At 39.4% G+C, this 14,226-nt stretch overlaps 1 protein-coding gene across 30 annotated transcripts in view; it reads left to right on the top strand.

Annotated features, from left to right (window-relative positions):
• Positions 1 to 14,226, top strand: part of HUWE1 (HECT, UBA and WWE domain containing E3 ubiquitin protein ligase 1) — a 150,797-nt gene that overhangs the window by 97,826 nt on the left and 38,745 nt on the right. For 28 of the 30 annotated variants that reach the window (XR_010139019.1, XM_063721242.1, XM_063721235.1 and 25 more), the window contains 10 exons: positions 1,436 to 1,563; positions 1,774 to 1,855; positions 3,155 to 3,331; positions 3,996 to 4,155; positions 4,425 to 4,783; positions 7,300 to 7,495; positions 8,749 to 8,916; positions 10,051 to 10,196; positions 10,619 to 10,685; positions 11,872 to 12,086. Coding sequence is in view for 29 of the 30 variants with exons in the window: in XM_063721242.1 (XP_063577312.1) it covers positions 1,436 to 1,563; positions 1,774 to 1,855; positions 3,155 to 3,331; positions 3,996 to 4,155; positions 4,425 to 4,783; positions 7,300 to 7,495; positions 8,749 to 8,916; positions 10,051 to 10,196; positions 10,619 to 10,685; positions 11,872 to 12,086 (1,698 nt within the window). In the remaining variant the exon portion in view is untranslated. The remainder of the gene's footprint in view (positions 1 to 1,435; positions 1,564 to 1,773; positions 1,856 to 3,154; positions 3,332 to 3,995; positions 4,156 to 4,424; positions 4,784 to 7,299; positions 7,496 to 8,748; positions 8,917 to 10,050; positions 10,197 to 10,618; positions 10,686 to 11,871; positions 12,087 to 14,226) is intronic. The other 2 variants (XM_063721240.1, XM_054544600.2) reach the window with 1 other exon arrangement.

Below are 14,226 nucleotides of genomic sequence, written 5' to 3'. Positions count from 1 at the left end.
ATATGAGGCATTGAAGACGATAAAGCGAAGAATAAGGCATGAGTCCTGCATTTCATGAGCCCAGTTTCTGATAGGCTAAAATGCATATAATTACGTATAAAATACAGCATTCTGTGTTAGAATGATATCAACAGTTTTATCTGGGTTTAGGAAAGTCGTATGCATCACTTTGGATTCATGTGAGAAGGGCTTCTGAGAACAAGCATTAATTGAATTGAGTCAGAATTGTGAGGTGGTAGTTTAAAAGAAAAGTATTTAAATTACTAACAGAGCTTGGTCATAGAATATTTTTGCTCTTCTGAGGAAACCTAACTGGCAGCCACATAGTAGAGTAGGGTATGCAAATTGGATGTGGTCAATATTGAGGTAATAGACATTAGATGGAATCAGATTCCTCTCTCTTTTCCTTGCCTATTTAGTCAGCAGATTATTTGAGGCAAGAGAGTGGTTTGGGCAAGACCTGATCCAACCAACATAGGAACTAGGAGGCAATTGACCTTGGACAAATGACTTCATTTGTGGCTCATTATTTTTAAAACCTGAACTTAATGAACTGAACCCTTTACATACAGCAGCTCAGGAGATAAGTCTAATATAAGAGTCAAATTGTATTACAGCTGTCTTGGGGGTTTCCTTTACCATGGAAGTGATAACTCTTACTGTAGCACTTTGTAAATAGATACTTGTGGGAAAGGTTTCAGAGTACTAAAGAGAGAATCATCAGAGTACTAAAGAGAGAATCATTCATGGACCCCCATCTAAAACAAATCGCAAGTAACAGTCTTGTATTTTCTTTTAGTGTTTTTTCCTGTTCATTTAAGCAATTGGGATAAGACTGTATAGAAAGTTTTATATTCTTTTTGTTAAGTATTATGACTATTTTCCCATTTGCTGTATACATTACTCCATCTTTTGAATGTTCTCTAATTTATTTAAATAATTACCTATCCTTGGACATATACTTCCAGTGATTTCCTGTTAAAAGTAACACTTTGGTGTAGCCCCAGTAAGACGAACCATTAACTGTGTTTAATTATTCCATTTTCCTTGAAAAATTATAAAATTTCTCTGTAAATCTAAAGCTTTAGAACTTCAACATAGTTAGACTGCACAACCTTGGTGATAAACCATTTCCATATTAAGCATATGCTAATATGCCAGGCATTGGGTACTTTATATTAATATATATAAAACCTCAATCATCACAGTTATTCTGAAGGTAAAAATTATTTCCTCTGACCTATGAGGAAACCAAAGCCTAGAAAATTTAACACATCTTAGATTACACAACTGGTAAATAAATGGTAAGAGGTAAAATTTGAACTCAACCAATTCTATTATTATTTACCCTTATGTTCCCCTATCCCATGCTAATCTTTGTTACTGAGTAGAAATTGGTATCTGGTTGTTGTTTTTTTTCCCTTTGATCTATCAGGAGTTGAAGCTACCTTGTGCTTGGGTGGTTGAATCGAGTGGCATCCTTAATGTCCTAATCAAACTCTTGGAAGTGGTTCAGCCCTGCCTCCAGGCAGCCAAGGAGCAGAAGGAAGTCCAGACCCCAAAGTGAGTAACCCTGTATCTACCCTAGTTTCGTTTCTATTTCCCTGGGACATGGGCCTGAATCAGGCACTCTTCTGGGGCATGTATGGGGCAAATTTGTGGTACTTCTGTAGTTTTAAAATTATAAAGGAAGCACCTGATGAAATTAAGATATATTTTCCCAATTCGTGCAGGTTTCTTGCTTTCCCAAAACAGATCATTTTTCTTTTTTAGGTGGATCACACCAGTGTTGCTCCTGATTGATTTCTATGAAAAGACAGCCATCTCCTCAAAAAGGAGAGCCCAGATGACTAAGGTGTGTAGTGTAGTATGTATGATTGCAGGACGTTTTAGCTTCCTGAGGCAAGAGTAGACCAGAAGAGAATATGAGAGGGTAGTGAAGAATATAGAAGTCTCTGACCAACGTATAAATCTCTTAAAGGATTTTCATAGCTAGGTTTCTCTTCTGAATAATTTACTCTGGAAGTAAATTTTGAAGGAGTGTGCTATCTCCAGAGGAGGAGCAGCTTTTCTGTTATGTAAGGGACTGAGTATACAGCAATCCTTCCAAAAAGCAAACACTCCTTAGATGAAGATTATTGTGCCACGTCATCTTACTACCTTCTTGGAAACAGAATTTTTGTTTCAGTACATCTCAGGTGAACATTCCCCTTTTAGGGAAAATCAGTGGAAACAAAAGGAAAGTTAGAAGATGGCAAGATTAAGGGACTGTAGATAGTTTTTTTGTCTAGGAAAAGTATCTTAGTCCGTTTTGCTGTTGCTATAACGTAGTACCACGGACTAATTTATAAACTATAGGCTGGGCACTGTAGGCTCACGTCTGTAATCCCAGCACTTTGGGAGGCTGAGACAGGTAGATTACTTGAGTTCAGGAGTTCAAGACCAGCTTGGGCAACACATAGTGAAACCCCATCTCTCCAAAAAATACAAAATTTACCAGGCATAGTGGCACGCGCCTATGATCCCAGCTACTCAGGAGGCTGAGATGGGGAGATCACTTGAGCCCGGGAGGCAGAGGTTGCAGTGAACAGAGCCGGCATCACGTCACTGCACTCCAGCCTAGGTGACAGAGTCAGACCCTGTCTCCAAAAAAATATTTAATATAAACTGTACAAGTTTATTTGGCTCATAGTTCTAGAGGCTGATCTAAGGGACCACATCTGGTGACAGCCTTAGTGCTGCATCCTTCTATTGCAGAAGGTGGAAGAGCAAGAGGTGTCCAAACTCGCTTTTGTAACCAATCCAGTCACAATAACTAACCCAGTCCGTGGATAATGACATTAATCCATTCATGAGGGGCAGAGTCCCCATGACCTAATTATCTTTTATTAGGCCCCGCCTCCCAGCACTGTTAAATTAGGGATTAAGTTTTCAACACCTGAACTTTAGAAGACATGTTTTTAAACGTGTAGGAGAGAGACTAAGGAATGTGAGAGTAAATGCATATGAAAAATTTTATCTTGGTTTTTAAAATTTATTGTCCAGTATATTTCTTTTTCCTGGGTGAGTTTTAGCAGTGAACACTGATGAAGTTACTATTTCTTCTAATCAACCTTGAAAGAAATACAAAGAAACTTTGTACTTTTATATTTAGTACCTGCAATCCAACAGCAACAACTGGCGCTGGTTTGATGATCGCTCTGGGCGTTGGTGTAGTTACAGTGCAAGCAACAATAGCACTATTGATTCTGCCTGGAAATCTGGAGAGACAAGCGTGCGATTCACTGCAGGCCGAAGAAGATACACGGTCCAATTCACTACAATGGTGCAGGTACATGCTCACTCACCAAGCTTATCTAACCCGTGGACCACAGGCCACATATGGCTCAGGATGTCTTTGAATGCAGCCCAACACCACACATTGAGGTTTTTTTTTGTGTTGTTCTTTTTAGCTTATCAAATATCGTTAGTGTAGTTTTTGTGTGGCCCAAGACAATTCTTCCAGTGTGGTCCAGGGAAGCCAAAAGATTGGACACCCCTACTGTAAACTTTATCAAAAAGAGGGGTATGTGTTTTGGTTTTCTTCTTTCTGAACCAGCATTCCTAACGTGTTAGGAGGAGGAGAGTTACCATTACCTAATTAAGTATAGATTTCAAAAAATCGAGTCTTCCTAAGCTCATTGATTAGACCTTGGGTCTGTGGCAATTTGATACTATCCCTCTTAGAAATGATTTTAAGTGTTTAGTCAAGGGCTAGGGAGTGGTTAGGGATGGTATTTGCTCTGTTGGAAGGTTTACAGTTCATTATAAGGCCTTGTATATGCCACTTGCCTTCTGGAGACTTTCAGGTTTTTCCTCTGTAAATGATAAACGTGGGATAAATTGCCAGAGTTCCTTCCTGTTGTAGCATTTTACCTGGGAGATGTCCCTCCCCTCCCCCACCTTTATAATTCCTTTTTGGTAGAGGTTTTTTTAATGTCTGTTTGAATTCCTAGGTTAATGAGGAAACAGGGAACCGACGCCCTGTGATGCTGACTCTCCTCAGGGTACCTCGGCTGAATAAAAATTCAAAAAACAGCAATGGACAGGAACTAGAGAAGACGCTGGAAGAAAGCAAAGAAATGGATATCAAACGTAAAGAAAATAAAGGCAATGGTATGTACCAAGAGTGTTTTACCTAAAGCTAATGTGCCATTGTGGCTTAAGGTCTGGCCAATTTCATTGCGAGTTATTTTCATCAGCTTGATGAACAGATTAAAGATACATAGGCCTCCCTTATGCTTTTTCATCTGGTCTTAAAATTGGTATTTGGCATGCTTCTCTTAATAGGACCCAAGTGTTTGGCCAGTTACTTAGGAGGGAGGTGTGGAAGGAAATAAACATCAAGTTAAACTGTCTAAAACTGTTATTTTCCCATTTTATAGATACCCCTTTGGCCCTAGAGAGTACAAACACTGAAAAGGAGACAAGCCTGGAGGAAACAAAAATCGGGGAGATCCTGATCCAGGGCTTGACAGAAGATATGGTGACTGTTTTAATCCGGGCCTGCGTGAGCATGCTGGGAGTCCCTGTGGACCCAGATACTTTGCATGCCACCCTTCGTCTCTGTCTGAGGCTCACCCGGGACCACAAATATGCCATGATGTTTGCAGAACTGAAGAGTACCCGCATGATCTTGAATTTGACCCAGAGCTCAGGTTTCAATGGGTTTACTCCCCTGGTCACCCTTCTCTTAAGACACATCATTGAGGACCCCTGTACCCTTCGTCATACCATGGAAAAGGTGAGTGTGTTTTGTATCAGATTCTGGTTTAGCTTTACATCATACCTTTGTTCTCCTTGGTCTGAGAACAAATAGACTTCTGGTTCTTAGGGTGTATAGCTAGATATGTATACTGTATACTCCGCCCAACAGAATTTTCCAACTCTATGCTTGGGAGCTTGCTTAGGTATGGTAGGATGATCCTATTGCTAGAAAGTCCTCTCCAGCAATCTGGTTTTCTTTTTTTTCTTTTTTTTTTTTTAATCTAGGTTTCATTAACCAAGCCAAAAACCGTTAGTAAAGAACTGGGATACCTTCCCCCAAGTTCATACCTTCAGAATCATCCCTTTGTAGGAGTACCTCTCAGGGGTTCAGCCAGGAGCCTATTCTCAAAACACTGTATTTTGGAATATAAAAGTATAGTTAAAGCTTTTTGAATGTTTGTAATCTGCCAGGCACTGTGATAGACACTTAACAAATACCTATTGTGCAGATCAGAAAACAGGTTATTATATTTTAGGAAACTTAAAAAGCAGTGGAAGAAATAGCAATGTACTTATAAAAAATAAAAACATTTGTAAAGTTAAGACAATAGTCCGGGTGTGGTGGCTCATGCCTCTAATCCCAGCACTTTGAGAAGCAGGTAGATCACCTGAGGTCAGAAGTTCAAGACTAGCTGGGTGTGGTGGCACGCACCTGTAATCCCAGCTACTTGGGAGGCGGAGGTTGCAGTGAGCCGAGATGGCGCCACTGCTCCCCAGCCTGGGTGACAGAGCGAGACTCTGCTCAAAAGAAAAAAAAGGACAACAGTGGAGGGTTGAGGGGCAAATGTCCTACTAGTGAGGCTTTTCCTCCTCAGTACTTTTACAAAATCCTTTCTTCTACTGATTCTTTGTCATCAATAATGACTGTTAATAGACTTTGCTTCTGTTTTCCTCTCTTGGGACATTGTTTCCCGCATTTATAAGCAGTGTTGCAATATGCGTTTTTGTGCCTAACTTTGTTCATGTTTAAGATTGTTACTTAGAGATTTTTAGTAATTGAATCAAAAGGCATTACAAGTATTTTTTAACTTGCTTGCCAGAAAAGTGGTATCAGTTTTTGTATATCTGAGTATACATTTTAGATTCTTCAGACAGTTCTTTACACAGCCTGCTTGATTTCACCTCACATGTGCCAAATCAAGAGAAAGAGAGCTGTTAAAGGTAGCTTGTATGGTGATCCACAGTCCAGGAGATAACCCAGCAGGGAAGGAACTACTATATACAACTAAATTCTGATTTTAGAAACTTGAAATGCTTGAAACGCTTTCTATAAAGAAATGTTTAAAAGTTACAAGTTCAAAGTGCTAGGAGAAAGTGTAGGTCCTCATTGGATGAGGGAAAACTTTTAAAGTTTTAACTTTAGGTAAATTATAGTTGGGGTGTGGGAAACAAAGGAACATCAGTGACAGTCTTAACGTATCAAGATGGCAAAGTGTAAACTCTTGGTACTATTCATTGCTAGTACAGGTGTGGAAAACCAGGCATACTCTTAACTTCCGGTAGGAGTGGAAATTCATGTAGCCACATCGGAGGGCAATTTGGTACTCTTGGTCTAAGATATCCTTTGACCTAGAAATTCTGTGGCTAAGAATTTATCTGATAACTAACATCAAGTATGCCAAGATGCATATATGAGAGTGTTCACTGTGGAATTGCTTGTAATATCAAGAAACTAGAGGTCTAATGTCCAGCAGTAGGGGGCTGGATAAATTATGGCTTATCGTTTATATTGAAATTAAACTTTTCTGTGTTTATTAAATGGAAATTATTTTATAATTACACCCAGACAGGCAAGATACAGAGGGTATAATATGCTAAAGGGCATGATTAATTTGGTTAAAAAAAAAACATTAAGATACCAAAAGATGTTTTTCCTTGTGAGCATGTAGTTTGTGAAATAACAGATAATGGAAAATAATACAATTGAGTTATTTTCTTCGTGCTTTCATGGATTTTTCCATTATTAACAAGCAATTTTATGAGAAGAGCAGAAGCATAGCTATATGTAAGCCCTGTGTTATCAAGGCAAACAATATATAAATAGTTGAGTATCTCCAGTGGCTGTCATTATCTCAGACTGATGGTTGACTTTGAGACGTAGAGAAAATATTTAATTGTGTTCCTATACACTAAGTGGATTACAGTGTTACATGTTTTTGAACCATTCTGGTTTAAAATTGTGACAGCGTTTGGAGAGGCTCAGGAGCTGACACTTTAATGTGGAAGTTATGTGGGGTCTATAGTCTTGACACATCTCCCAGTTTCTATAAAGATCACATGCAATCTGGTCTAATATTTGATAGTTTTGAGACATGCTACAACTTTTTTATAAGCCAGGTTTTTTTGAATCAAGAAGGGATGGGACAGAACTTAAAAATGAAATGTCATTCTCCCAGAAATCAAAAGCTTTTAGTCTTGGTAACTCTTCTTGAGTGCAGTTGTATTTTTAGAAAGTAGTGTTTAATTGACAGTGTTTCTGTCTCTCTTTACTAGGTTGTTCGCTCAGCAGCTACAAGTGGAGCTGGTAGCACTACCTCTGGTGTTGTGTCTGGCAGCCTCGGCTCTCGGGAGATCAACTACATCCTTCGTGTCCTTGGGCCAGCCGCATGCCGCAATCCAGACATATTCACAGAAGTGGCCAACTGCTGTATCCGCATCGCCCTTCCTGCCCCTCGAGGCTCAGGAACTGGTAAGTTTCACTTGCTCCTGGCCTTTGAGATTAAGTTTGTGGCCTGGTATAAATCCAGAAATTTATTTATGAGGAGGTCTGTAACTTGGAGAGCCTCCTTAGGCAAGTATTAGGACATTTGCTGGCTAGTTGATCGTTTGGGTCAATTCAGTAGGTACTTCAGTAGCTTCTCTGGGCCTTACCCTGTTGTAATCCCTGCCAGAGACACTGAGGACTCATTCATTCTAGTCCTTCGCTTCAAAGAGCTCATTTTGGTGGGGCAGTAGGCTTTACATATAGTTAATGGTTTACAAATCAAGTGATAATTAAGGGTTAAATGGATGTATGTCTCGTGTAACACAGTGGGAAATAGACGTCATCTGTGTATTCCTGCCAAGAAATGTTTGACCTGTATTTAATTGTGAGGAAACAATTAGATAAATACAAATTGTGGGATGTTCTATATAAGACAACTGGCCTAGACTCTTCAAAAATATTAATGTTATGAAAGAAAAAATACAGGATCATTTCTTCTAGAGAAAAGTAGACTAGAGAGATAATCACCACCAGCCTTGGTTGGGCTGTGGATCCAGATAAAAGATTTGGAGAAATTTGAGTGCTATGTATTAGGTAATGTAATTGTATCTGTTAAATTTGGGGGGTATTATAATGGTATTGCAGTTTTATAGAAAAATACCCTTGATCTCCCCTCTGCTGACTTTTTTGGTAATAAAAAAGAAAAAATATATATGTCCTTGATCTTAGGAGCTACATGTAGATGTATTTAGGAGTAGTCACTTGGTAATTCTGGATGAAAAGTATATAGATGTTTATTATACTATTTGAACTTTTCTGTAGGTTTGTTGGATTTGTTTTGTTTTTTTAATAAAACGTTGGGAAGGGGACAAAATTATTTTGGAAGTTCCAGCTATGTGCCTGCCCCTGTGCTGGGCATTTCTCAATTATATCCTCATTTAATCCTCAAAATAAATTTGAAGAGTGAGAAAATTGAGGTTTGTTGAAGTAACAACTAGATTTCAAAACCAGTTTTCTCTAACTCAAGCCTTTACTATTTGGTACTGCTATATTAAATCCTGTGGAATTTAAGGAAAGTATAAACCAGGTTTTATAGTAGAGTACTTGAACATTAATTGAAAATGGTCTCCTATCTCAAGCCTTGTATATTACACATGCCCCCTTCTGAGTCTTTATTAGTAACCTAGTTTAGGTACTGCTTCATGATTGACTGGTTTTTCTCTCTCATTTTGGCTTAGCTTCAGATGATGAATTTGAGAATCTTAGAATTAAAGGCCCTAATGCTGTACAACTGGTGAAGACCACCCCTTTGAAGCCCTCACCTCTGCCTGTCATCCCTGATACTATCAAGGAAGTAATCTATGATATGCTGAATGCTCTGGCTGCATACCATGCTCCAGAGGAAGGTATGTGGCTAGCCTACCTCAGGAGACTGGGCACTAGAGGATATGTTACTTTGCCTGGGTCATTTCAGCCAACTCATGGCTTAGTGAGCACTTACTATGTGCCCATACTCTGGGGCTCAAGATGAATAAGATACCCATTGCATGTCTGTGAAGAAGCTAATAGTCATATAGTATGACATACCAGGATGGTGGTAAGTCCTTAGGGTGAGGCACCTTACCTAGTGAGGGTGCACAGGTAAGAAAATTTCTTTGTGTACATGATTTCCAAAATGAACCTTGAATGGATGAAATGAACCTTGAATGGATGAGGAGATTGCCAGAGTTCTGTTATATGAGAATACACACCATACAGGGGGAAGAATGAACAAAGATTTAAAAGGAGATAATAGCATTCTGTGAGAGGTTGAAAATAAGACACCAGGAAGTCTCTAATGTTTTCATACTCAAGCAAAACCTTTTTATTGTCTGAAGAGCTGGAGACAATATTAGAAGGTGTGTCTGAGCTTCCTAACTGTTGAGACCACCACACCCACCCACCTTTATTCCTAGTTAAGGTGCATCTTATAAGCACTGGGAAAGTCATGACTGATTTGCTTGGAACATAGGTTTCCATTATAGTAAGGTCCTTCTGGATTTTATTCAGGACATATTTGATAGGTCCACAGAATTGCCAAAAATTGATGAATGCTGCATTTAATAAGCAAAAGAAATCTGAGTCTTGACCTTGGTACTTTTCATCTGTACAGAACCCTGATCCATATAGAATTCTTCGGTTCTCCTACCACCCCAGAATCTTTACCCTATCCCTTATCACCTCCTCCCCGAAATAGTTTAGCTATATAGCTGTGGCAACCATTTATTGACCTACCACTGCATGAGCAATAGTGCCAGGTGTGTTCACTTAAGGTTTGTAGTTGCAGCTTAGGAAAGTGAGACTAAGTTAATTGCCTGTGGTCACAAGACTAGTTTTTGTAATATTAGGGTGAGGCACTCTAACATTATCTGTAATAGCACCATGTAAACAGTCATAGCCACTTGATGTGAAATTGACCAAGACTGACTAGATAGGCATTAACATTGTCCAATTGTAGAAGAGGTTTATTTTGTTTTTGATGGTTGTTACTGTTTTTCTAGCAGATAAATCTGATCCTAAACCTGGGGGTATGACCCAAGAGGTTGGCCAGCTCCTGCAAGACATGGGTGATGATGTATACCAGCAGTACCGGTCACTTACACGTCAGAGCAGTGACTTTGATACGCAGTCAGGTTTTTCCATTAATGTAAGTCAATTCCAACAGCGTTTTATCTTTCTTCTCATTTTTCAATGTCTGTGTGGTCTCAGTATTTAGGGCTATCCCTGGGGAATTTCAAAGATATTAATTTTGATGTATCTGTAAATTATCTGTTGCCTGTAAAGACAAAATTGGGGTGTCCCTGGAGATTTTTTTTTTCTCTCCTAGGATTAGAACTGTTCTTTAATTGTTTTTCTTTTCCCTTTCCTTCCCCGCCTCCCCCCCAGTCTCCCAGTCACTGTATTTATAATAGCTTCCCACAGATTATAGTATAAAGGTGTAAGGTGGTTAAAAGGTTGGCCAAAGAGAATCTGTGGCATTCCCAGCCAGTGCCCTGGGAAGGAGTTCTGCCATTTGCAGACGGGTGTTTTTGAAATTCATAATAGCTCAGGAGTTTTCTTCTTCTACAGAGTCAGGTCTTTGCTGCAGATGGTGCCTCCACTGAGACTTCCGCATCTGGGACCTCCCAAGGAGAGGGTAATGATTTGCTTTTCTTACTACCGTGTTCTTATTCCTTAGGAAAACAACTTGAAAAAACTGTAGGTGTCCTGTGCAGGGGGTAGGAGAATACAGACTTAATTATTACGTTTACTTGTCTAAGTGAACTTTCTCAGGTAAGCTCAGTGTTCTGTAAATAAAGGGTCTCTATATGCTAAAGTTAATGGAACTGTAAGTTAACCAACCTAGTAATGGTTGCTGTGGTAACATTTTAGTTTTACTTTTTAAATCACGCCATAATTATTTGGGGGGTTTCTAAAAACTGGCTTATAGAGATTTTATGCCAGTGATACTACTCTAGCTACATGCTTTACGTGGTGGATGCCTGCCTTCCAGCAGTGTTAACAGAGCCCATTGACTACTCACCATGAACTAGAAAAATGTCCCTGGGAGTAAGTCTAATGAGACCTTTAAAGAGCTGCTTCTCCTTAGATAGGAAAGGTCTTTGAGATCCAATTTAGGAGACATTTTGTTTAAAATCATACTAGTTCCTGGAGATAAATTTAAAAGGCTAATATTAGTGAAATAATTGGTTAACTCATTTTACTGTATTTACTGGCCATATGTAGTGTATAGTGTGGATGATGGTGCTGATTCAAGGGAAGTATTACCAACTATGTGGCAGACTATATTGGGCACCAAAATGGATCAGATTTGTTCCCTGTACTTAAAGAACTTTGTCTAGTGACTGAGACCTGCAAGAGTTATAATGCAGGATAACTGCCAGAATGAAGGCATACTTGGATAAGATATAATGGACACGTAAAGTATCTCACAGTATGTCTAGATGAGACAGGAAAGCATTTATGGAGGAGGTCAGCATTTGAGCTGAACTAGATAAAAGTGTGCCAGGCAGATGGAAGAAAGAAGTAAGGGTGCAAGACGTGTTTGAAGAACTGTTAGAGTATTTCTGGAGTATGTAAAAGGAGGGAAATGGAGGGAGATGCACAAATAGTTGGGCAAAGCATCCCTGTTGTACTGTAACCACATACATCTGAGACCTGAGTTATCCTGGTTCTCTGCTCTTCCACTGCAGTGTCACGAGAGCATTCAGTTTGTACAGGTGGCTTAAAGTGGAGGAGAAATAGCATTCTTTTCCACCTAAGACTTGATTTTGCCACTGTTCCAGTGTGGAATTGAACCAGTGTTTGACTTTTCTCAACAGCTTCAACTCCAGAGGAGTCTCGAGATGGGAAGAAAGATAAAGAAGGGGACCGGGCCTCTGAGGAAGGCAAACAGAAAGGCAAGGGCAGCAAACCTTTAATGCCTACCTCCACTATCCTTCGTCTTCTGGCAGAGTTGGTGAGGTCCTATGTTGGTATTGCTACCCTGATTGCCAACTACAGCTACACTGTGGGCCAGTCTGAACTGATCAAAGAGGTAATATTTCCAACTTCTGTTTAAGATGTTATACTGTAGTTCCATCATTTGGGTACCGCCTGTGTCAGACACTGCTGGGAAGCTGTGTATGCTAAGTGCTAACCCAAGTAATGAGTGAGAAGAGGCATCTTCAGACAAGCAAGGCCGGGTGCGGTGGCTCACGCCTATAATCCCAGCACTTTGGGCGGCCGAAGCAGGCAGATCACCTGAGGTCAGGAGTTCGAGATCAGCCTGGCCAACATGGCAAAACCCCATCTCTACTCAAAATACAAAAAAAAATTAGCTGGGCGTGCTGGCGGGCGCCTGTAATTCCAGCTATTCGGGAGGCTCAGGCAGGGGAATCACTTGAACCCAGGAGGCAGAGATTGCAGTGAGCCACGATCACACCATCGTACACCTGCCTGGGTGATAAGAGCGAAACTCCGTCTCAGAAAAAACTTGAAAGAGCTAGGCCTTTTTTCATTAGGTTCACTGAGAGAGAGAGTTAATGAGATTTGTTCTATTGAAAGTCCCTTGTTCTGCATTGTGGAGATTGAAGAGGGAAGACTGGAGTCAGAGAGAACAGTTAGGAATCTGATAGAGTAATCTAGTAACGTACGATCTTGGTGAAGTTGGAGGAAAATGGGTGAGTTGAAGAAACATTTTTAAGGTACAAATGGACAAGAATTGGGTTTGGAAGATGAAAAAGGAAATTAAGACTCAAGGATGTTTCTTGATTTGTGGGGTTTTTTAAAATTGCTTTTATGGGTTAGCATCTAACAAGAAAATAGAATGGGGTGGGGAAGGTTTGAAGAGAAAATGAGGAGTTTTGAGAAGTATCTGTGGGGCATCTAAGTAAAAGTGTCTAAAGGACAGTTGAATAAACCATATAAATAAGAATATAGGTGTTTATCTTGCAGATGTACTCACACATGTGCAAAGACACCAGATGTGGTAGCAGTATTGGTAATAAAAATAAAGGAAAAGCCTTAAATGTTCATTAGTAGAGCTGTGGAAAAGAATGAAGTGTCCTGATGCGGGATTATCCTCAGGTTAGATTTTTTAAGTGAGTGGGGCATTTTGAGAAACTATATCACATGTTCCCACATATGTAAAATGGGTGCCCAAATATTTTTTCCCGTAAGGGTGCCTTGTTTTGTGGATCACATTGTAATTTTATGGTTAGTAAGTGGCAAAAGGGTCTGAGAGTGAGTAGGGGCACTAGTGTTGCAGTCTTTGAAAGCAACTGCCATTTTTAAAGCTATTCTTATTAAAGTAAGAATCCAAGTTTAATATACATAGAAAAATACACAAATCTTAAATAGTCTATTTTTCCTAGGTAACCACTAACCAAGTTAAATAAAGCATTACAAGCTCCCCAGAAGCTGCCCTCCTTGTTCTTTAGTGCATCTCCTCCCAACCATTTCACCTTCACTCAAGATAACCATTATCTTGAGTTCTAGTGCCATAACTTGGTTTTGTAGTTCATGTAAATGGAATCTTATAGAATGTACTCTCTTTTTTGCCTGGCTTCTTTTGCTTAACATACTTGCAGGATTCATTTTGTGTGCAGGTGAAGTTTATTTTCATTGTATAAAATTCCACTGTGGAATGTACCATGTACCAAAACAAATACATCTTTTACCCATTCTACTGCTAATAAACATTTGGGTAATTTTGCCTTTGGAGGTATCACAAATAGTGCTGCTATGAGCATTCTTATGAATATGTATAAGTTCGTGAACTACCCAATTTCTGTTGGGTAGTATATGCCTTAAGAGTAAGAATTGCTGAGCTCTAGAGTATGATAGTTGTTCTGCTAATGCTAAAAGTTTTCCAGAGTGGCCAGGTCAGTTTATATTATTACCAACAGCATATGGGAGATCAACAGTTGGTGTTTTTTCATTTTACCAATTTTAATGGGTTTGTAGTGGTATTGCATTATAGTTAAAATTTGCATTTCCCTGTTGACCATTTTTTTCATGTCTTTATTGGCCATTTGTTCATTCTCTTCTGGGAAATGTCTGTTCAGCTCTTTTATTCTATTTTCCGATTGAGTTTTTTAAAATATATTCTGGACATAAGTCCTATAAATACATAAATAGGCTTCCTTTTTTTAAGAGTCTCACTTTGTCTCCCAGGCTAGAATGCAGTGGTACAA

This window comes from Pongo abelii, chromosome X, assembly GCF_028885655.2.
Source record: "Pongo abelii isolate AG06213 chromosome X, NHGRI_mPonAbe1-v2.0_pri, whole genome shotgun sequence".
NCBI classification, from domain to species: Eukaryota; Metazoa; Chordata; class Mammalia; order Primates; family Hominidae; genus Pongo; species Pongo abelii.
This window is presented reverse-complemented; position numbering and strand designations above follow the sequence as displayed.